Source organism: Oncorhynchus kisutch, linkage group LG19 (assembly GCF_002021735.2).
Source record: "Oncorhynchus kisutch isolate 150728-3 linkage group LG19, Okis_V2, whole genome shotgun sequence".
In the NCBI taxonomy this organism is placed as follows: Eukaryota; Metazoa; Chordata; class Actinopteri; order Salmoniformes; family Salmonidae; genus Oncorhynchus; species Oncorhynchus kisutch.
This window is the reverse complement of record NC_034192.2, coordinates 48,342,801-48,367,264: the sequence shown is the minus strand read 5'-3', so window position 1 is coordinate 48,367,264 and position 24,464 is coordinate 48,342,801. Positions and strand designations below refer to the sequence as shown.

Here is a 24,464-nt window from a genome sequence, read left to right as displayed (position 1 = left end):
GCTAGATCTACTGCCTCAATTATATTATGATAGACCAGCTAGATCTACTGCCTCTTTTATATCATAACAGACCAGCTAGAACAACTGTCTCATTTATATTATGACAGACCAGCTAGATCTACTGCCTCTTTTATATTATGACAGACCAGCTAGATCTACTAGCGGAAGTGTTCATTTCTCTTTCCTAGCAGTTGAATTTCGAACGTTGAATAATCTATCTTGTGAACAAAACAATGGAAATAACCAAGAAACACAAGCACAAAGTCTTACTTCAGTAGACATTCGTTTCAAGTAAATTAGACCAACTTGAATGCCTATTTCACTCACTCAGCTGTATGTACGCACAGACCCCTACAAGGCAGTGTTGCAGCGCGAGGTGGAATGGGATTTGTAGTTCTTTGACTCTGAGATTAATTTACCAGCTATGAAACATAACGTCAGAAATATTTTTCACAAAAAATGTAAGCATACTTTACTATTTGTTTTATTCACAAATGCGAGTGAAATGCTTTCACTGTGAACCCCTGACCACCCACCAACGTGGCTGGTGGAATCGTCAATCTACCAGCATTTTAGGCCCTGGGTAGATTATTTGATAGTTACATCATTATTTATTTATCTGTTTATTGTTACATACACAGGATAGCGCGATTGTAACACATTTGGGCTCCCGAGTGGCGCATCGGTCCAGGGCACTGCATCTCAGTGGTTGAGGCGTCACTACAGACACACTGGTTCGATTCCAGGCTGTATCACAACTGGCCGTGATTGGGAGTTCCATAGGGCGGCGCACAGTTGGCTCAGCCTCGTCCGGGTTTGGCCGGTGTAGGCCTTCATTGTAAATGAGAATGTGTTCTTTTAACTGACTTGCCCAGTGAAATTAATAAAAAAATCATCGCGATATCAGTTAACTACAATTTCGCTACGAGAGTAGCGTCACTCTACTTTTGTGTGTTGCCCAGGCGTTGCTGACGCCTGCCAGATCATGCAAAGTCTGGATAGGTATTTAACGTATCAGCTAAGCACATCATTTTTGCTGTTGTATTTTACCCCATTTTTCTCGCCAATTTCGATCTCGTCTCATAGCATTCTGTCAGTCGATGACACCGTCGATGACGTAGAACGCAACCATCGGTTAATACGTGCAACCATCGGTTAATACGTGCAACGTTTGAGCAGTGGACGCGACCTTTGTGTCAGTAGCTAACAGGTGCACGGAACTCAAAATGATCTGAGATATGCGGAGCAAATGTAACACAACAAGGTAAGGCCGTCCTGAAATAAATCAACATGTGTTGACCGACTTTCTGACAACCAAAAAAAACGTGCAATGTATACGTAGGAAGACGCTTCGCTTTGCTTTACTTTAGCTAGCTAGCTAGCTAGTTTCTCAAACCTGTTTGGTGGTGTCGCACCGGCTTCCGACGATGGCACTGGCTGGCTTTATCTGGCTTGCCAAGATCGAGTTAGCGAGCAGACTGCGAAGTATTCATCCGTTTTTATGAATTGATAGTACTGCCGTATAAGACGCTGTCAATGCAATGTCAAGTTGTGTCATTTGAACTTCTGCCTGTTAACTTAGCTAGCCAAGAACTAGCTAACTAGCTTTACTAGCCGGTCAGATCATTTGGAACTGTGTTACTGTTATTGTAGCTAGCTGATCTGAGTCGGGAAATGAGGCGGTATTAGCTAACTAACGTTACAGCCAGGTCCAGAGAGTATTCTAGATGGTAGTTACATCTTGATGTTCTCTTTGGGAGGAGAGTCGGTTTTTATCATTTAACCCAACGTATATGGCTATGAAATTAGCTAGCTAACGAGATGTGTGATGCCAGTTGTTTGGGCGCTCTCAACCGATGCTCACTGACTGCTGTCTTGTGATCACTCAAACAGCAAGTTCCAGCATTGCTATACGAAGCCCCGCAACGGCGAGGATGTTCACCGGCCTGGCACAGAGACCATGGCAAGTCCTCTGCAGGGTCTACCTGCAGCAAAGAGCCCCACTGTCACAACGAACCCCCAGGGTTGCCCGACCATGCCACGGTGAGGCTCACATGTTCAAGTCAATGCACTGTTTTATGCATCACACTCTTTGTCAACTCTAAGTGTGTGTGTTGTGGGCCTATGGAATAAACATATTATAGCTAACACATGCACACATTTCCCTACAGGGTGGCACAAGGTAGGGATGCACAATCTGTGGTTCAGCCATGACTTCCGTGTAGCCTCTCTAGCAACAGGCCAGGTCCAGTACTATTGTACCTCAGGCAGCAATAAGGATGGCCCCTCTCCTCCAACACAAGGACCACCTACTACAGAGAAGGTGCTGGCTGGGGCAGCACAAGCATATTCAGACTCCCCAGGTAAGAGCCACTGTTTGTCCTGTGTTGGCAATTCATACATGGGTGTGTTCACTAAAAACCAAACGGAAGCAAACTTGTTTCCACCTGTTGATAAAACATTTTGCTACTGTGCCACTAATAAATACACCCCAGTATTCTGTTGAGGTGTAAGAAAAGGGAAGTCTCTCTCCTTGAAGTCTTGCTACATCAAAATAGGAATGAAAAGTATGTCTTGGCCTCCCGAGTGGCGCAGCCATCTAGGCACTGCATTGCTAGAGGCGTTACTACAGACCCAGGTTAATTCCCGGGCTGTGCCTTGACTGGGAGTCCCATAGGCACACAATAGGCCCAGCGTTATTCGGATTAGGGGAGGGTTTGGCCGGTAGGGCTTTACTTGAGTCATCGTGCTCTAGCGACTCCTTGTAGTTGGCCGGATGTCTGCGGGCTGGCCCCCGGTCGCCAGTTGAACAGTGTTTCCTCCGACACATTGGTGTGGCTGGCTTCCGGGTTAAGCTGGTGGGTATTAAGGAGCGCAATTAGGCAGGTCATGTTTTGAAGGACGCTTGACTCCGCCTTTGCCTCTCCCGAACCCGTTGGGGAGTTGCAGCGTTGAGACAAGATCGCAAAATATAAGTATCAGTCTTTAGAATGTTGTTGAAACATGCTTGACCCTAACCCCTAAAGCAGCTGGAAGTACTTCTGGTAAGTAAGCATTTCGTCTTCAGTTATTGTGTTGAGTTATGTTCTTGGCTACTCTATTTTAATTCGGAAATTCATCGCCACTGTTATATAATATATTTTTCTTTTATCTCAGGTTCAGTAACCCCACAAGGTCTGACAAAAATGGAGACAATTCAAGTGAAAGTGCGGGCTGTCCTTAAGAAGAGGGACTATGGATCCAAGTACACCCAGAACAACTTTATCACTGCAGTGAGAGCTATGAACGAGTTCTGTCTCAAGCCAAGGTAAACCCTCTACAACTGTGAATTGAGACATTGAAGCATGACTGGATACAGGGCAAGTCAATCAAGGCAAAAGGATTGTTATCTTGAATGTTTTCTGTTTGTGCTTTGGTAATGTACACATTGAAGGAAGTTGTAGACATCCCTTTCTGTAACCAGTGTATTCCAGGCATACCAGTGCTGCTTAGCATTACAAGCGTCCACTGAGCTAATGGGAAACACACTGTTGTGATTATCACATTATGGGACGTTAACATGCCCGTGACTCAGTCATTGATGCAAATACTCTTAATATACTCAGCCCACTGACTGTTAGTCTGTCCGTCTCTCTCTCTCTCTCTCTCTCTCTCGTGTGACCTCAGTGACCTGGTGCAGCTAAGAAAGATCCGTCGACGCAGCCCCCACGACGACACCGAGGCTTTCACTGTATTCCTGCGATCAGACGTGGAAGTCAAGTTAGTACCTTTTACATTCCTTACTACTCATAAAATCATGTCATTAAAAAGCAAGTGTTGGCAGCACCAAAATAGATATCAAGTGTTGGAATCATGCACTTTACAGTTGACCAGCACATTGGCAACCTTATGCCAATGTGATGCTATTAGGTAGACCATATTGTATACAATATGAAAGCTTTCCATCAAGCAGTTCTTTTAATCTGACTTCCAGAGCTCTAGATGTGTGGGGAAGTCCTGAAGCCCTTGACAGAGAGCGGAAACTCAGGAAAGTGGAGGAGAGAGAGTACGAAGAGAGTAGGTGTCCTCCATCCTGCAAACACATTCTGTGACTTAACTGTACATTAATCGGAAGGATGTATAGACTTGTGCTGTTTATGATATGCTTTGTTTTATTTTTGTAACCCTGCCTAGTCTCTAATGGGTTGTATTCATTAGGCAACAGATTGAAGAAAACTGACTTGAAACGGGGAGGGGCGAGAAGGCTCACTTTAAGTTTTCTTTCCCATTTACAATTGCATCCCTTAATGAATATGACCTGGGCTTAAGCTCAGATGGCTGCCTGGTTCTTTAGTGTTCTTGAGAGGAATCACTGAGTGTCTGTTTCCTACAAGCTTGCACACGGTCTGTTTGAGGTCTCCTCACCCCTTTTTATTGTGTCATTCAGATATTTTCCGGAATCAGCAGTTGCTAAAGGAGTACAAAGATTTCTGGGGAAACACTAAGGTGAGTTTCGGCCCTATGTGACCTGAAGCAGTGTGGTGATGTTCCCTATGGAATGCCCTCAAGCTTAGCTAATATTAAAAGAGCAAATGTATCCATATTACACACTTTGACCAGAAATGTTCTGGTGGTCATTTGTGTAGATCTACCAAGATATCTTGAGGATAGAAACGCAACTATCCACAATTTCTACTATATTAGCCATGTATTTTTTTTTAGCTATACTAGCCACAACTAAATGGATGTACAGCCAGGATCTCCTGACCAGACTGCGTATGATAGACAGAGAAATGGCCACAGTACAGTAGTTACATGTCCCGCTACCCAAAACCAGAGCTGTCAATGTCCTTCATGTGACCTTTAACCCTGTGTGGGGTTATTTAATCCACAAAGCCCTTTATCACTGCATTACATGACAATGCCATTCACACCGACTGTCATTGACACAGTGCCTCTGTATAGTGCCGGACTCCTTTACAGGAAAATACTGCACCCCCCTAGCATGTGATGGTGCATTCTATAATGTGCTTATTTTTTGTGTGCTAGAATATCATCTAAATATGTTAACTTTGATTTAGCTGGCAACTGTAGCCTGTATGAAGGGCTCTTATGGTAAAACGAAAGATGTGTTTTTGCATTAATATGTCTTGATTACTTTTTTTTGTACCATTTAGCTGAAAGGGTCAATTCTACATTAACCTAGATTTCAAAAGTGAATTTGATTTTAAAAAATATTTTTTTTTCGATAAAAAAACTTTTTCTTATTTTTTCAGAATTGAATTAAAATGGAATTGACCTGTGTTTTTCCTAGAATAAGTCTGATATAGGTGAAATGTCTCCAGTAGGCTTGATCTCCCTTCTCATGTCATGTAGCCCCGATCAGGCAGCAAGAGGGCAACATTTTCACAAGGGCCGGGGAAGGTGGTGATGGTGGCCATATGCATGTAAGTCTCCTTTCCCGGGTCTGTTTTCCCCTCCCGGCATAGTATCATTACTCTGTTTGTTTTTTACCCTACTGTGAAGTTGAGTCATAAACTCATAATAACAACACAGAAATGGTTTATTATTCTTATGCATGCCATAATTGTTTTAATGTAGTTACAAATTCAATTTCTTCATCCAGGGATTCAAATGTAAGTAAAGTACAAGTTGTTCAGGGGTAGGTTCTTACACCAGACACTCTTGGGCTATTGAGTTAGCAGTCACATGAGGGACTCTACTAGGTCTGTTCACATTGACCCCCATGTCAGGCAGGAAGTACAGGAGTTAGCGTAATTCATTTACAAGACACGGTATGGGTCTTAAAGGGGAAATCTGCAGTTGCTACATCAATTTATTTTTAAACTTGGAAATGAATTAAATATGCCCATTTGATTCTTGAAGAATATACTTAGCTTTAAATGCCTCATGAGTTTAGTTCAACAGTTTTTACCCCTTCAGAACCCAAAATATTACCGGGTTTTACTCCAATGTTTGTAAATGTAAACGCACTGTATAGCCTCACAACATGGTTAAAACTATTAGTGATATCATGGGTGGTCAGTCCTTGCATCCATAGCTCGGTGTATGAATTTCAGTGGTTACATTTCTCCAGGCCCATCCCTCAGCTTTTTACTGAAACGGGCAGAGTGACTGCTTTATCATTTCAATTAAGAATTCTAGCTTTAACTCTGTCTGCATACAGCCACTATCAAACGCGTTGATACATTCAGTTGGAAAATATGCTCGATCATGCAAAGAAAAGGTAGTCGAACAAAAATGTTACAAACACTGGCAACCACCCTTTGAATTATATTGCAGGTTTATAAGACAGGGTGAACCTTTTAGCTGCCCTGTTTGAGAACTATTATTTTCTTGATGTTTATACGTTGTAAGGTTGATTTGTTTTTCTCTGCCCTCAGTAATGGACTGAATTTCTTCTTCAAGCTCCTGGCTTGGGTGTACACTGGATCAGCCAGCATGTTCTCAGAGGCCATTCACTCCCTGGCTGACACCTGCAACCAGGTCAGATACAGTGGCTATGTCCAAATTATCTCTCCTTCCCACAGGGTGCATTTGGTCACTTCGCTGATTTGAAAGGAAATGTCTGGTATTGGAAATATTGTAGAATCTTCTCACAATCCCATGCCTCAGTCAATCCACTGCTTTCAGATGTGTGGGGAGTAGTGTACAAGTGCACACTCCAGGAGAAAGGAGATATTGTTGGGATGCACCCGCCATCCACTGGCTACCAAGAAGTTCACATGTCGTCACATGCCCTTATATTGCAATTAGGGATGAGTCAGAATTATTTATTAATATAATTGGTCCCATCTCTGTTTGCAGTAGATAACGCCAGTAGCCATGGTTAGTTGAAATGTATCATAGTCATCGTAAATGGTCTTCTATACAGTATATTGTGGAAAGGCAGCAGGTTCTGTTAACACCTATTACTCTCTCCTGCAGGCTCTTCTTGCAATCGGCATCAGCCAGTCTGTCCGCAACCCTGACGCTGTCCACCCGTGAGGAGCACACTACCGTTAATTATACTTATGGTGTTACTGTCTCGGTTCACCCTCTGCTTCAACGCATCTGTGGTGTCTGTCTTCCGGAGGGGGTTGAGTGCAGATATAAAACAAACTCTGTTTTTCTTCCCTGATTTAAGGTACGGTTTCTCAAACATGCGCTACATCGCCTCTCTCATCAGTGGCGTAGGTATCTTCATGATGGGGGCGGGTCTCTCCTGGTACCATGGCATCATGGGACTGCTGCACCCACAGCCAATCGAGTCTCTGCTTTGGGTGAGTGGTGGCCTTATTGTTACCTCGGCTGAGGGATCACTTTGGGCATGGCCATGTGCAGAATCGCTAATCTTGATCACACATAAATAAGTTGCTGTTTGGGGTGCAAAATGTGTACAGTGATTCTGCACAATCCGATTGCTATGTACTCTATATCAAACATTCACATAGTCTTACTGAGTCACTATAATGGACTGTGATTTTGGGGCACCGTCCCTCTTAATAGTTGGTTTGTGTTTTTGTCTCTTGCAGGCTTATTGTATCTTGGCAGGATCTCTGGTTTCAGAAGGAGGTAGGTTATGATCTGATGTTACCATCACCCTCTGGGGCCATATTTAACAAGTGTAGAATTGAAGTGCACCTTCCCATTCAACACATCTACTGCATTACATCCAATGCGGGCTAGCAAGCATCTCCGAGTAGGATTTATTTTTATTTTTTACCTTTATTTAACCAGGCAAGTCAGTTAAGAACATATTCTTATTTTCAATGACGGCCTGGGAACAATGGGTTAACTGCCTGTTCAGGGGCAGAACGACAGATTTGTACCTTGTCAGCTCGGGGGTTTGAACTCGCAACCTTCCAGTTACTAGTCCAACGCTCTAACCACTAGGCTACGCTGCCGCCCCAGCGGCAGGATTGCTGACTTGGGTTCAGTTTTTGTCTTTTAGATCACAAATAATAAGATTATCTGGATGGGGGGGCTGATCTTAGATCAACACTCCTACTCTGAGATGCTTTTTATTTTTTAAATATATTTTACCCAATTTTTAAAAATCCAATTTCGTGGTTAGTAATTACTATCTTGTCTCATCGCTACAACTCCCGTACGGGCTCCGGAGAGATCAAGGTCGAAGCCGCACTGCTTCTTAACACAGAGCGCATCCAACCTGAAAGCCAGCCGCAACAATGTGTCGGAGGAAACCTGGTGACCTTGGTTAGCTTGCACTGCCCCCGGCCTGCCACAGGAGTCGCTGGTGCTCGATGAGACAATATCCCTACCGGCCAAACCCTCTCTAACCCGGACGACACTAGGCCAATTGTGCGTCGCACCACGGACCTCCCAGTCGCGGCCAGCTGCGACAGAGCATTGGCGCAAACCCAGAGTCTCTGGTGGCACAGCTAGCGCTGCGAGGCAGTGCACTAGACCACTGCGCCACCCGGGAGGCCCTACTCTGAGATGCTTGATAGTCCCTGATGTGTATATTTATTTATAATGGATGTAATGCACTATATGTATTGACTGGGAAGGTGCACTGTGACTGTTCTATGGAACCCATGACAGTAATATTTCTTCTCCCTCCCTCCCATCTCAGCAACACTGCTAGTGGCCATCAATGAGATCAAAAAGAGTGCTGGCCAGCAAGGAGTGTCTTTCTACGAATATGGTTTGTACAATATTAATGTGTTTTGTTACCTTTTTATTTGATGTATGCATCAATGACTTGAGTATCACCCAAAAGCTAATCTACCCAGAGTTCTTACATGACCCCTAACATTAAAGGGGCAACCAGCAGTTGCCACATCCATTTTTGGACTTATAAATATATACCCATTGATTCATGAAGAATATAACTTCTAAATGCCTCATGAGCTTCTTTCAACTGTCATACCCCACCAGAACCCGAAATATAAGCTTGTTTACTCCAAACATTTTTACACAAAATAAATGTAAGAAACACTGTATCCCCTCAACATGGTTTAAACTATAATTGGATTATCATGGATGGTCAGTCCTTGCATTCATGGCTGTCTACGAATTTGATTGGTTACATTACTCCAGCCCCAACCCTCAGCTTTTCACTGAAACGGGGGCAGGGACAATGCTTTTTTTTATTATCTACTGCTCATGGTCCATCAATCCAGAAAATGTCAAGAACTTTGAAAGTTTCTTTAAATGTAGTTAACCATCAAGCACTATGATGAAACTGGTTCTCATGAGGACTGCCACAGGAAAGGAAGACCCAGAATTACCTCTGCTGCAGAGGATATGTTCATTAGAGTTAACTGCACCTCAGATTGCAGCCCAAATGAATGCTTCAATTAACAGACTCAACTGTTCAGAGGAGACTGTGTAAATCGTGTCTTCATGGTTGAATTACTACAAAGAAACCACTAAAGGACACCAATAAGAAGACTTGCTTGGGAAAAGAAACACGAGCAATGGACATTCGATCGGTGGAAATCAGTCCTTTGGTATGAGTCCAAATTTGAGATTTTTGGTTTCAACCACCATGTCTCTGTGAGACGCAGAGTAGGTGAATGAATGATCTCCGAATGTGTGGTTCCCACCGTGAAGCATGGAGGTGTGATGGTGACAGTCTGGGATTTATTTAGAATTCAAGGCACACTTAACCAGCATGACAACCACAGCGATACTCCACCCCCTCTGGTTTGCGCTTAGTGGGACCATCATTTGTTTTTCAACAGGATAATGACCAAACAGACCTTCAGGCTATTTGACTAAGAAGGAGTCGAGTGCTGCATCAGATCTGGCCTCCACAATCACCTAACCTCAACCCAATTGAGATGGTTTGGGATGAGTTGGACCGCAGAGTGAAGGAAAAGCAGCCAACAAGTATTCAGCATATGTGAGAACTCCAAGACTGTTGGTAAAGTATTCCAGGTGAAGATGGTTGAGAGAATGCCATGAGTGTGCAAAGCTGTCAAGGCAAAGGGTGGCTACTTTGAAGAATATAAAATATATTTTGATTTGTTTAACACTTTTTTTTTGGTTACTACATACAGTCGTGGCCAAAAGTTTTGAGAATGACACAAATATTTATTTCCACAAGGTTTGCTGCTTCAGTGTCTTTAGATATTTTTGTCAGCTGTTACTATGGAATACTGAAGTATAATTACAAGCATTTCATAAGTGTCAAAGGCTTTTATTGAAAATTACATGAAGGTGCTGCAAAGAGTCAATATTTGCAGTGTTGACCCTTTTTCAAGACCTCTGCAATCTGCCCTGGCATGCTGCCAATTAACTTCTGGGCCACATCCTGACTGATGGCAGCCCATTCTTGTATAACCAATGCTTGGAATTTGTCAGAATTTGTGGGGTTTTGTTTGTCCACCCTCCTCTTGAGGATTGACCACGTTCAATGGGATTAAGGTCTGGGGAGTTTCCTGGCCATGGACCCATAATATTGATGTTTTGTTCCCCGAGCCACTTAGTTATCACTTTTGCCTTATGGCAAGGTGCTCCATCATGCTAGAAAAGGCATTGTTCGTCACCAAACTGTTCCTGGATGGTTGGAAGAAGTTGCTCTCGGAATATGTGTTGGTACCATTCTTTATTCATGGCTGTGTTCTTAGGCAAAATTGTGAGTGAGCCCACTCCCTTGGCTGAGAAGCAACCCCACACATGAATGGTCTCAGGATGCTTTACTGTTGGCATGACACAGGACTAATGGTAGCGCTCACCTTGTCTTCTTCGGACAAGCTCTTTTCCGGATGCCCCAAACAATCGGAAAGGGGATTCATCAGAGAAAATGACTTTAGCCCAGTCCCCAGCAGTCTAATCCCTGTACCTTTTGCAGAATATCAGTCTGTCCCTGATGTTTTTCCTGGAGAGAAGTGGCTTCTTTGCTGCCCTTCTTCACACCAGGCCATCTTCCAAAAGTCTTCGCCTCACTGTGTGTGCAGATGCACTCACACCTGCCTGCTGCCATTCCTGAGCAAGTTCTGTACTGGTGGTTCCCCGATCCCGCAGCTGAATCAACTTTAGGAGATGGTCCTGGTGCTTGCTGGACTTTCTTGGGCGCCCTGAAGCCTTCTTCACAACAATTGAACCGCTCTCCTTGAAGTTCTTGGTGATCCGTTAAATGGTTGATTTAGGTGCAATTTTACTGGCAGCAATAGCAAAGGGCCTGTGAAGCCCTTTTTTTGTGCAAAACGATGATTACGGCATATGTATCCTTGCAGGTAACCATGATTGACAGAGGAAGAACAATGATTCCAAGCACCACCCTCCCTTTGAAGCTTCCAGTCTATTATTCAAACTCAATCAGCATGCCAGAGTGATCTCCAGCCCTGTTCTTCATCAACACTCACACCTGTGTTAACGAGAGAATCACTGACATGTCAGCTGGTCCTTTTGTGGCAGGGCTGAAATGCAGTGGAAATGTTTTGGGGGATTCAGTTCATTTGCATGACTTTGCAATTAATTGCAATTCATATGATCATTTTTCATAACATTCTGGAGTATATGCAAATTGCTGGTCATACAATTTAAAGCAGCAGACTTTGAAAATTCATATTTGTGTCATTCTCAAAACTTTTGGCCACGACTGTACATGATTCTGTGTGTTATTTCATAGTTTTGATTAGAGGTCGACCGATTATGATTTTAATGCCGATTTATTGGAGGACCAAAAAAGCCGCTACCGATTAATCGGCCAATTTTTTACAATTATTTTTATGTATTTGTAAAAATGACAATACAATACTGAATGAACACTTATTTTAACTTAATACATCAATAAAATAAATTTAGCCTCAAGTAAATAATGAAACCTGTTCAATTTGGTTTAAATAATGCAAAAACAAAGTGTTGGAGAAGAAAGTAAAAGTGCAATATGTGCTATGTAAGAATTGGATGTTCTTATAGGCACTTTAGTATTGCCAGTGTAACAGTATAGCTTCAGTCCCTCTCCTCACTCCTCCCTGGGCTCGAACCAGCAACACAACGATAATTAGCGGGCACTAACTAGCTAGCCATTTCACTTCGGTTACACGAGCCTCATCTCGGGAGTTGATAGGCTTGAAGTCATAAACAGCGCAATGCTTGACGCACAACGAAGAGCTGCTGGCAAAACGCAACAAAGTGCTGTTTGAATTAATGTTTACGTGCCTGCTACTGCCTACCACCGCTCAGTCTTGTATGTGGTCCCCACTTGTATGCTCAGTCAGATTATATGCAACGCAGGACACGCTAGATAATATCTAGTAATATTATCACCCATGTGTAGTTAACTAGTGATTATGATTGATAGTTTTTTTTATAAGAGAGGCTTAATGCTAGCTAGCAACTTGGCTTACTGCATTCGCTTAACAGGCAGTCTCCTTGTGGAGTGCAACGAGAGAGGCAGGTCGTTACTGCGTTGGACTAGTTAACTGTAAGGTTGCAAGATTGGGTCCCCTGAGCTGACAAGGTGAAAATCTGTCTTTCTGCCCCTGAACAAGGCAGTTAACCCACCATTCCTAGGCAGTCATTGAAAATAAGAATGTGTTCCTAACTGACTTGCCTAGTTAAAAAAAAGAAGGTATGTGTGTATATAAATAAATAAAAATTGAATCGGCAAATCGGCGCCCAAAAATAATGATTTCCGATTGTTATGAAAACTTGAAATCGGCCCTAATTAATCGGTCGACCTCTAGTTTTGATGTCTTCACTATTATTCTACAATGTAAAAAATAAACCCTTGAATGATTTGGCGTGTCCAATCTTTTGACTGGTACTGTATGTGCATCAGTAGTTATTGTTGTGATTAGTAAGGTAGTATGTTTTGATGTGCAGTGATGCAGAGCCGAGACCCCAGCACTAACGTGGTGCTGCTGGAAGACTCTGCTGCCGTACTGGGAGTGATCATGGCCTCAAGCTGCATGGGTCTCACCTCGCTCACAGGTATACACACACACACCTACTCAGAGACCCTATTCATTCCCCACTCATACAGGCGCTCACACATGTCATTTCCAGTAGGACAACTTGAGGTCACCAGTTACCCAGCTGTCTGAACTCTGGACAGTCAGACTTTATATTACCAGTAAACCAATGCTGTATATTCTGAGTCTGAAATCTGTACATAGTACTAACATCCTATGTAGCCTTTAAATGCAGTAAAGATGACCTGGAACGTGTCCATAGTCAGACGGCAACACTTTATAGGGTACCATTTGGGACATAGACCAACTCTCTCTTTTTTAAATATTTGTATATATATATATATATATATATTTTGTTTCTTTTCTCATCGTGCCAGGTAACCCACTGTACGATAGCCTGGGCTCTCTGGGTGTGGGAACCCTCCTGGGGGCTGTGTCCGCCTTCCTCATCTACACCAACACTGAGGCCCTGCTGGGACGCTCCATCCAGGCCGAGCACGTCCAGAAGCTCACGGAGTTCCTGGAGAACGACCCCGCCGTCAGGTCAGTAGCCCTGTTGGATGCTGATCTGCCTTAGGGGAGAGAAAGCTGATCATAGATCTATACATAGGGGAATTCACCTTGGAGCGGCCCCACCAGGCCTCCATGGCCCCTGTCCCACAGTTGTTTATTAACCACAAAACTAAATGCAAGCAGGTAGGGACTACCTGGAGTTTTCGATGAGAAATGCTCATTTTAGTTTTCCATTATGACCTTGCCTCTGTCCCTGTACCAGGGTTGCGTTCATAAAGTACTGAATGGAATAAAAACAGACTAAAACAGGGTAGGATAACCAATAAGAAGTCGGCCTACTAATTGTCATTTTCGACCTCAAAGCTTTCTAAAACGTCTTCTGTCATGGTCCCCACATGATCCAGGCCTCAGCTCTCAGCACTGACATTATAGTCCAGGACAGGGTTTCACAAACTCCCCTGGGTGCATGTTTTTGCCCTAGCACTGATTTTCAAATAACCACCTCGTCAAGCTTTGATTATTTGATTCAGCTGTGTATTGCTAGGGCAAAAACCAAAATGTACCCCCTGGGAGGCCCCAGGACTGAGTTTGGGAAACCATGGTCCAGGATCATGCTCTTCCAAAGCATCCATCATAAAGTATTTATTGCACTTGTACATGCTTTGCCGTACAGGAGGTCCGGAAGGGAAGTGTTGCCAATTTGCCAATGGGGCTTTATGTAAAGCTGTGAAGTTGCCCCGTGGACTCACTTGGTGCTTTTCCATTGAGACTTACCCAAACACCAGTGGGCCGCCAGTGTTTTACCTTACTGTCAGCTCTAGCGTTGTGGTGTTTCCATCAGGAGTGTGACACAAAAGACTTGTGGCGAGCAGAAACAACAACCTCTGCATCATTCAAGACTGTTGCTTTGTGTGAAGTTGTTAATAGTTAGCCGTTATGTAAATACAAGCTGAAAAGTCAGAGCAGGTCTGCTGGAGCCATGGCCAGAGAAGGAGAGCTGATTTTAAGATCACAATGAATAAGCTTGCAATGACAGAGGGGGACTTGATCCCACATCTGTACTCCTACTCTTAGATGCTTGATATATGCAGCCCCAGATATGTTCTTAATGTATTCATGTTATGGTTTGTCAGTGACCTTGCACAAAATAAATATTGCACAAGAGTTAGCTTCTTAGCTCATTTACACCTGTGGTCCCTATTTTTTTTAAATGTAATTTGTGCTATTTAACCCCCACTTTGTCTTTACTGTGACCAGGGCGATCCACGATGTGAAGGCCACAGACCTGGGGCTGAGTAAAGTGCGCTTCAAGGCGGAGGTGGACTTTGACGGGCGGGTGGTGACCCGTTCCTACCTGGAGAAGCAGGACATCGAACAGATCCTCAACGTAAGGCTGACGCTAACAAGTGTTTCATTAAGGAGACTGTTTTTCACCATAGCTTTCCTTCTGCTTTGGAAAGTTGGATGCCTGGATTACTAGGGTTGACGATCTGCTTTGGTAGCCTTTGTACAATCCTTTTAAAGCTGCAAACTGGGATTTGTTTTTCAGCCAAACAGTAGCACTTCCACTTGTTTTGGTATACAGCCATGGGATGGGACTGGGGAAATTAGTCTTTGTTTCAAACTGATTTAATACTTTTTATTTTATTTAAAGTGAATGAATATTGCTTAATGACATGACTCCCTGAATGTAACAGCACAAGCTATGATTATCTAGTCGTGTGTGTCTTTGTTGTGGCTTGTAGGACATCCAGCAGGTGAAGACCACTGATGAGCTGGAGAACTTTATGCTGAAGCATGGCGAGAACATCATTGACACCCTGGGGGCCGAGGTGGACCGCCTGGAGAAAGAGCTCAAGGTAGAGAGGAGCTACACTCCCATTCTCTGTTCCATTCTCCCCCAGTGTGCACACGTTCAATCACCGTTGTGAATTTAAAAAGTACTGGATTGGTGTAAGAAATATTGTGAACTCCCTCGAGCACATGCATACATCGAATCAATTCATGAAGAACCAATCCATTAATAAAGGAGGGTAAGGAAGTGCACAGTTCAGGGAAAAGGTTAGGGATTCAGAACCAAACAGGCCTGAGTACACTGTTGCAGCTTGTGGGGCTTGTTAAGTACAGCTCAGCAATATTTCACATGAGACATCTTGTATTAATTGTTAGTTGGTGATCAAAACCACAAATGTGAACTCCAATGCATACTGTACTCTTATACATTGTCATCCAAGTTGATGGCTGCCATTCATTTAATACTTTTGTGGAATATCTAATGCATCCTGTTTCTTTGTCACTCAAAAGCAACGCAACCCAGAGGTACGGCACGTCGACCTGGAGATTCTATAACACTACGGATCTACGCAGGGAAAGTTGTGCGACTGCAAGAAGGAACTAGAGAAATGGGGTTTGGAGGATAGCCAAGCCGACCTCTGCCTCCCGCTGTCTCCCATCCTCTCCAACTCATCTGAACAAGTCTTACTGTAGATTAGTCCTTTTTGGTAATTTATCAGGGTCCCTATTAGCTGTTACGATAGCAGCAGCTACTCTTCCTGGGGTCCACATGAAACATGACATAATACAGAACATTAATAGACAAGAACAGCTCAAGGACAGAACTACATAAGCAACAGACACGTGCTGGGACAGTGATTTAATTAGTTCCACTTCTTTCCATGTTGATTTGACCATGCTGTTACCAATGTTACGAAGTGTTTGTTCGAAAGCACAGAGGTATTAGAGACAGTGGCACACCTGGTGTGGCAGTGAACTGGGCTCAAAGCACGGAAGTTCTGAAATTGGACTTGGTCGTGGTGCGTTTCACACACTGTAGCTGTACAGTTACCTTTTGAATATACTTCTCGTGTTGACTTTTATTCATCTTTCCACAAGAACAAAAAAACAAGTCAGTTGAAAAATCATGTCTTTTGACTATTCAAACGGACCAGTATCAATAAGCATTTATATACTGAACAAAAATATAAATGCGACAATTTCAACAGTTTACTGAGTTACGGTTCATATAAGGAACTTAGTCAATTGAAATAAATAAATTAGGCCCTAATATATGGATTTCACCTGTCTGGGAAATGTGGGCCTGGGAGGACATAAGCACACCCACTGGGGAGCCAGGCCCAGCCAATCAGAATGAATCTTTCCCCACAAAAGGGCTTTATTACTGACAAATACTCTTCAGTTTCATCATCTGTCTGGGTGGCTGGTCTCAGGTCTTCCCACATGTGAAGAAGCCAGATGTGGAGGTCCTGGGCATACGTGTGTGGTTACACATGATCTGCGGTTGTGAGGGCCAGTTGGAAGTACAGCCAAATTCTCTAAAATTACATTTGAGGTGGCTTATGGTAGAGAAATTAATATTTAAATCTCTGGCAACAGCTCTGGTGGACATTCCTGCAGTCAGCATGTTCCCTTAACTTGAGACATCTGTGGCATTGTTGTGTGACAAAATGGCACATTTAAGTGGTCTTTTGTTATTCCCAACACAAGGTGCAGCTGTGTAATGATCATGCTGTTTAATCATCTTCTTGATATGCCACACCTCTCAGGTGTATGGATTATCTTGGCAAAGGAGAAATCCTCACTAACCGGGATGTAAATACATTTGTGCACAACATTTGAGAGAAATAAGCTTTTTGTGCATAGGGAACAATTCTGGGATCATTTATTTCAGCTCATGAAACATGGACCTAACACTTTACATGTTGCGTTTGTATTGTTGTTCATTATACATAAAGCTTATGACGCTACATGGATCTGTACTCCCTCTGCAAGTATTCCTTTATGAATGCAAATAATTATTCAAGTACACTTAACAAAAGCAGCAGAGATGAGTTTATTTTCAGTATGTAGAGAAAGTATTTTTTCTTAAATTTTAGGTAATGTACCTATGAACCCTGCAAGATGGCATGTTCAGATCTCACCGGTTCATTGAATGGAAATGTGCATTAGTGATGACTAGCTTGCGTTACTATAACATGTTATTGGTAGCATACCATTGGTGAAAGAAGAGTTGTTCAAAAGGGTTCTAAGAATTATTGATTTGAAATATTTAAAATAATTGAGTGAGATGACTGATCTTGAATACAGTAGCACTAGTGTGAAAAATCACACCAATGTTATGAAAATACTCTTGATACAGCTGTGGACCTCTGCGTGTTGTGAAATTCTGCAAACATGGGGACGGTCAGTTGTTTGCTCTGTCAGCAGATGACAGATTGGGTTTTTGCTCCAAAGATGAAGTGGTCTTCGGACAACCAGAGAGAGCGAACGTCCCCTCCTTTACCATTATAAATAATAGTAGGTTGTCGGTAGCCATTTTGTTTCTGAGCCTTATGTGAAATAAAACATGTTTTACCATGGACATTCTGTGTATAGACTAAGACAACGACAAATAAATAATATTAATGCTGACTATCCATAAAAGATTGATGTTTGTACAGCCATTGCCCCAACTTTGACCTTCCCAGCTTGATAGTTCTGCTCTATGTGGGTGTAGTCTGTAAGCGAAATATTCAGAATGTTGCAGATAGAAATGTAATGAATAGAGCTGACATGATTCCTAATTCTATATGACAGAAAATCATAGCTGTGATATATCATTCATTTCTCCCTGAAAGTTCTGTAACATTTCACCTGCCTGAGAAGACCCATTGCATTCAATGACTGCTTTTCTTTGAATTCTGTGCTCATGTCTGTGTTGATGTAACGGACAGTCTAGCCAATGAACAAGTTGCAGGGACACAGCTGTAAGCTTATACCCTAATGGTGAATACATATTCGGCTTTCTTTAGAGGTGGGCTGGAGTTGTTTCTAAATTTTGTCGGGGGTGAGGTGGATATATATATTTTTAAAGGTGTTCATTGATAATGTAAGATTTCCTTTGGTTATAGAACAATGAAACTACTGCTGAAGGAGTTCAAATAAATCTTAATTTATGAACATTTATCATTATCTTTTTTCTTAGTTGTTAGTATTGTTTAGGATTCCTTAAGACTGATGAATTACTCCTGTAATTATTTTGAATGGGGAGGACATAGTTCAACACAAGGAATGCCTGTCAATTTGGGCATCACAATTCCACACTATAGGTATTTGTCCACTTGGGAGACAGACTATAAATATCCTCCCTGTCTTCCCATTAGGTACCTTTATTTTTTTCTATTGTGGGGCTCCACTATCTTAGTGGTGGGGCATGGTATGAGCGGATACTTACAGGGAGAACAGTATTGCAGTAATCTTCAAATGTATTTCCTATAGGCTGGTTTCCCAGACACAGATTAGGCTTCTTCTTGGACTAAGAAGCACTTTCATTGAAGAATCTCAGCCTGGTCTCATAGACTAGATGTAACATAGTAAATGTAAATCTGGGACAGCCATTAGTACGATATGGTAAGATTGGTATTGTTATACAAGACCGATGGTTACTTAAGGCCCACCCTGTTCTGGTTGGGTGGGGGTATATAACGCGAAGGTCTAGCAACCCAAAAGTTGCGAGTTCAAATCTCATCATGGACAATTTTTGTATTTGAGCTAATTAGCAACTTTTCAACTACTTGCTACTTAGCATGTTAGCTAACCCTTCCCCTAACCTTAATCATTTTAGCTAACTCTTCCCCTAACCTTAACCATTTTAGCTAACTCTTCCCCTAACCTTAACCATTTTAGCTACCTCCAAAACTTAACACTAACCCCTAACTCCTAACCTAGCTAACGTTAGCCAGGTGGGTCGTACAATAGCGAAACGCATTGCAGTCTATTGTGCAGGACTTCGTACAGCCACAGCCCTACACAGCTAAGTATGTTAAATATTTGCTTATTATGAGCAGAGCGTCTGTGGTGCTGAGACCGCGATCAGTCTTCGCTGTTTATTTTGTACTGTCCATGGTGCTGAATGTTTGTGCGCCAGTAATATTGCGCAACGATTTGATTCCCGCGGGCTCTAGACGTATTTTACACATATAGTACTACAGGCCTCTGCACTAAGCTAATGTAACCCATCAATCAATTGGATGCTTTATGTTTTATGCTGCATTTGCTAAAGCATAAAACATTAGTCAATTATTGGTTATCAACATATAACCAACATAGGATACAGGATTGGCTTGGAACACCCTGAATTTTAATCAAATAAAAATGTCATAGCCACATGCGCATAATACAACAGGTGTAGACCTTACAGTGAAATGCTTACGAGCCCCTAACCGACAGTGCATTTTGAAAAAATACGGATAAGAATACGAGATGAAAGTAACAAGTAATTAAAGAGCAGCAGTAAAAAATAACAATATTTTCAGGGGGGTGCCGGTACAGAGTCAACGCTCGGGGCACCGGTTAGTTGAGGTAGTATGTACATGTAGGTAGAGTTAATTAAAGTGACTATGCATAGATGACAACAGAGAGTGGTGTGGAGATGGGGGGGAGGGGCAATGCGAATAGTCTGGGTAGGCATTTGTTCAGGAGCCTAATGGCTTGGGGGTAGAAGCTGTTTAGAAGCCTCTTGGACCTAGACTTGGCGCTCCGGTACCGCTTACCGTGTGGTAGCAGAGAGAACAATCTATTACTAGGGTGGCTGGAGTCTTTGACAATACCTAAAATAAAACCCATTAACTTCGAATCATCAGCAACAACAAAACAAATATCATGTCATGCAGATGTTGATGTTCGTAGCCTAGGTGCGCATCTTTATTCCCGACGGAGAAATGAGGCTCTGGAAATCACAAGAAAAAAGCTGTAGCCTATGCGGTGACGTCAATAAAAACAGTCATATTCAACCAAACTGCGCATTGACCAACCATTGAGAAGCATTGCACACAGCATCACGGCAGGACCAAGTAGGCTTCTCCGACGGAGAAACAATTGTCCACCATGGCACATCAGAAAATGCTGAAAAGGACACGCGACGTTCCAGGTTTTTTTGTCATTAAATGTTGTCTAACACATTTAACCGGGTGGTGTGAGAGCGCGCGCATCAATGTCATGTGTCGTCATGCAATTTCCAATTCAATTGTTCTTCTGACCATCTTGTCTTTTTCTTTCATGTCTCATTTCCTCCCTCAGGGAATATCAGGCGTTTGTAATGTGGGATTAACAACGCCTATAAAACTAGCATGATTACAAATGTCTCATATTGCAACCCTGTGGGAAATAACGTTGCATCGATGGGGCGCGCGCTCTTGAGATAATCAACGTTATCAAAATATGTGTAGCCTATAATAATCACCTGTTCTTCCCTATCGTTCATATACCAACAAACTGCTTTGTGTAGAGTGGAAAGATCATGCTATATAGGCTAATAATATGGCCAATGCATTGTTAGATCTGTTTTTATATATATATATATATATATTCCTGCACCGTATTTTTATTTGTTTTCTTTTCCAAGATTTGCCCTACGGATGGGGGCGCAATATACCGCAATTGGGCATGCTATTGGGTTTATTTCGTCTCCACGACCCATGTCCTAACATTATTCCTCAACGATTAGATTGTGATTAAAAATGTATGAAAGACATCGGATTAGGCTACACATTCCACCAATGTGTCAGGCAGATCATGGAATGTATAGCCTACGTCGAACAGGAAACAATGACTATCAGTCAGTGAGTGTATGGTAAACAGATTGTGTAGCAACTATTAAAGTCAAGTGTCAAGAGTGAATGAAAGTGATGCGCCTTGCTCTTTGCTTTTAGCCTCTTTACAGTGCTGCCTTGTAGAATCATGTTCAAGCAGCATTGTACAGGGCTATGACAGCGTAGAGAGATCCTCACCGCAGAGATACATGTCTGTATTTCTTTGACAGTGGATGGCAGACGGAGAGAATGACATCATCCATCAAAAAACATACAGTCTCAACGAAAGAGATAAAAAGGTACCACATGTCTCACACAGTATAATTGTGTTACTCTAAACATGCAAGATAAATGCTGGCTTTTTTTAAAATCCATCTCCCATTGCCCTCAAACTCAACTCTGGACCTTGAAGCCATTTTTTCATTGTTCCCCTCTAATTAGGGACCGATTTAGACCTGATTTTAGCAATTCATTATCAGGTAGAACAGAAAACCAGTGGGCTCCGGACCTTGTAGGGTCAGAGTTAAGTTCCTCTGTCCTATTGAGTTGCATGGTATTATTGATGTGTAAAGAAAATGCAAAGTAGTGCTGTGCCCTAATGCACACTTGTAGTCACAAAGGCAGAACTCTGTAAAACCGTCCCTCTTATTTCACCTCAGGTTAAGACATGGAGTTGCAGTCAAAGTCCTTTCTGTGCTTTGAATAATTTAACGGAAACCTACTGTGCCGTGAAAAAAGATTTGCCCCCTTTCTCATTTTCTCTACTTTTGCATATTTTTGATACTGAATGTTATCAGATCTTCAACCAAAACCTAATATTAGATAAAGGGAACCTGAGTAAACAAATAGCACAACAATGACACACTTATTTCATTTATTTCATAAACAAAGTTATGCAACACCCCATGCCCTGCGTGAAAAAGCTATTGCCTCCAAAAGTTGTGTGCCTCCAAAAGTTATACTTTTGAGTCATCTGTCCATAGAACATTCTTCCAGGAGTCTTGATGATCATCCAGGTGCTTCCAGGTGCTTTTTGACATACTTGAGTCAACTTTTTGGACAACATGGGTCCTATTATGCCTCTGATGAAAACGAAACACTGTATTCCACAGTAAGAACCTCATACCAACAGTCAAGCATGGTGGTGGTAGTGTGATGGCTTGGGGATGCTATACTGCCTCAGGACCTGGATTACTTGTTTTAATAGAAGGAACCGTGAATTCTGCTCTGTATCAGAGAATTCTACAGGAGAATGTCAGGCCATCCGTCTGTGAGCTGAAGCTTAAGCGCAGCTGGGCCATGCAGCAAGACAGTGATCCAAAACACACAATCAAGTCTACATGAAAATGGTTAAAAAGCAACAAATGTAAAGTTTTAGAATGGCTTAGTCAAAGTCCAGGCCTAATCCCAATTGAGATGTTGTGGCAGGACATAAAAAACTAGCAGTTCATGCTTGGAAACCCACAAATGCAAGAGTGGGACGAAATTCCTCCACAGCGATGTTAGAAACTGATCAACAACTACAGGACGCATTTGGTTGGAGTCATTGCATCTGAAGCTGGCACAACCAGTTAGAGTGTAAGGGGGCAATTACTTTTTCACACAGGGGAATTGGGTGTTGCATAACTTTGTTAATTAAATAAATAAAGTAAGTTTACATTTTTATGTTATTTGTTATTTCAGGTTCCCTTTATCTAATGTTAGGTTTTGGTTGAAGATCTGATAACATTCCGTATGAAAAATAGAGAAAATCAGAACGGGGGGGGGAAATACTTTTTCACAGTACTGTAACTAGTATAAATCCATTGGTAACATATACTTCAATGTTTAAGCTCCTTAACAGCAACCGTGGTTAGTCAGTGATCTTGATGCCTAGCGTCCTATGTCTCTGAAATCTGTTATGCTTCCATTGTTTCTATGCACACATTTCCAATACTATTCAACTGGAATCTGCTATGCTTCCATTGTTTCTATGCACACATTTCCAATACTATTCAACTGGAATCTGCTATGCTTCCATTGTTTCTATGCACACATTTCCAATACAATTCAACTGGAATCTGTTATGCTTCCATTGTTTCTATGCACACATTTCCAATACTATTCAACTGGATTCTGCTATGCTTCCATTGTTTATATGCACACATTTCCAATACTATTCAACTGGATTCTGCTATGCTTCCATTGTTTATATGCACACATTTCCAATACTATTCAACTGGATTCTGCTATGCTTCCATTGTTTATATGCACACATTTCCAATACTATTCAACTGGATTCTGCTATGCTTCCATTGTTTATATGCACACATTTCCAATACTATTCAACTGGATTCTGCTATGCTTCCATTGTTTATATGCACACATTTCCAATACTATTCAACTGGATTCTGCTATGCTTCCATTGTTTATATGCACACATTTCCAATACTATTCAACTGGAATCTGCTATGCTTCCATTGTTTATATGCACACATTTCCAATACTATTCAACTGGATTCTGCTATGCTTCCATTGTTTATATGCACACATTTCCAATACTATTCAACTGGATTCTGCTATGCTTCCATTGTTTATATGCACACATTTCCAATACTATTCAACTGGAATCTGCTATGTTTCCATTGTTTATATGCACACATTTCCAATACTATTCAACTGGATTCTGCTATGCTTCCATTGTTTATATGCACACATTTCCAATACTATTCAACTGGAATCTGCTATGCTTCCATTGTTTATATGCACACATTTCCAATACAATTCAACTGGAATCTGCTATGCTTCCATTGTTTATATGCACACATTTCCAATACTATTCAACTGGATTCTGCTATGCTTCCATTGTTTATATGCACACATTTCCAATACTATTCAACTGGAATCTGCTATGCTTCCATTGTTTATATGCACACATTTCCAATACAATTCAACTGGAATCTGCTATGCTTCCATTGTTTATATGCACACATTTCCAATACTATTCAACTGGATTCTGCTATGCTTCCATTGTTTCTATGCACACATTTCTAATCTGCTTTTACTGCTTCCACTATTTTATGACTGTAAGGAAAGTGATTTTCTCTCCTTGTGTTCTTTGATATTATTTTATTCTACCTCTGAATCAGGGCTTCTAATATTATTCTCCCTTATTTTATATCAAATTTTATGTAAGTGGAGTATCCCAATAAGTGTTCACAGAATATTCTACTTTCCCTCTCTGCTCCTTTATCCTGATCCATGTCGGCCATAGGATTAGTGATGAAAGCTTCATTAACGAGTCAGCCTCCTCAGCCTTAATTATATAACAAGCTTCAGGTCATCAGGCCACCTTTACAGTGTTACATATCAGCAATGGTCTTACACCTCAATGACCAGACCTAGATTGTCCTGGTTGAGTCCCAGACTGACCCAGGATGTGTCTGTTCAACAGTGGAATGACACTGGATCCATGAGAATTTCACATCATGCAAATTCAAACTTAAAACCTGTT

At 42.0% G+C, this 24,464-nt stretch overlaps 1 protein-coding gene across 1 annotated transcript; it reads left to right on the top strand.

Moving 5' to 3' along the window:
* The first annotated feature begins 975 nt into the window (after positions 1-975).
* On the top strand, positions 976-18,345 carry slc30a9 (solute carrier family 30 member 9). Its single transcript, XM_020452981.2, has 18 exons — positions 976-1,264; positions 1,894-2,043; positions 2,172-2,363; positions 3,157-3,307; positions 3,667-3,759; positions 3,974-4,056; positions 4,427-4,485; positions 5,356-5,426; positions 6,384-6,486; positions 6,928-6,983; positions 7,127-7,262; positions 7,515-7,554; positions 8,579-8,650; positions 12,784-12,891; positions 13,250-13,415; positions 14,643-14,772; positions 15,131-15,244; positions 15,690-18,345. Exons 2-18 carry the CDS (start codon positions 1,935-1,937, stop codon positions 15,732-15,734), a joined length of 1,728 nt encoding a protein of 575 aa, XP_020308570.1. The 5' UTR covers positions 976-1,264; positions 1,894-1,934; the 3' UTR covers positions 15,735-18,345.
* The last annotated feature ends 6,119 nt before the right edge of the window (positions 18,346-24,464 follow it).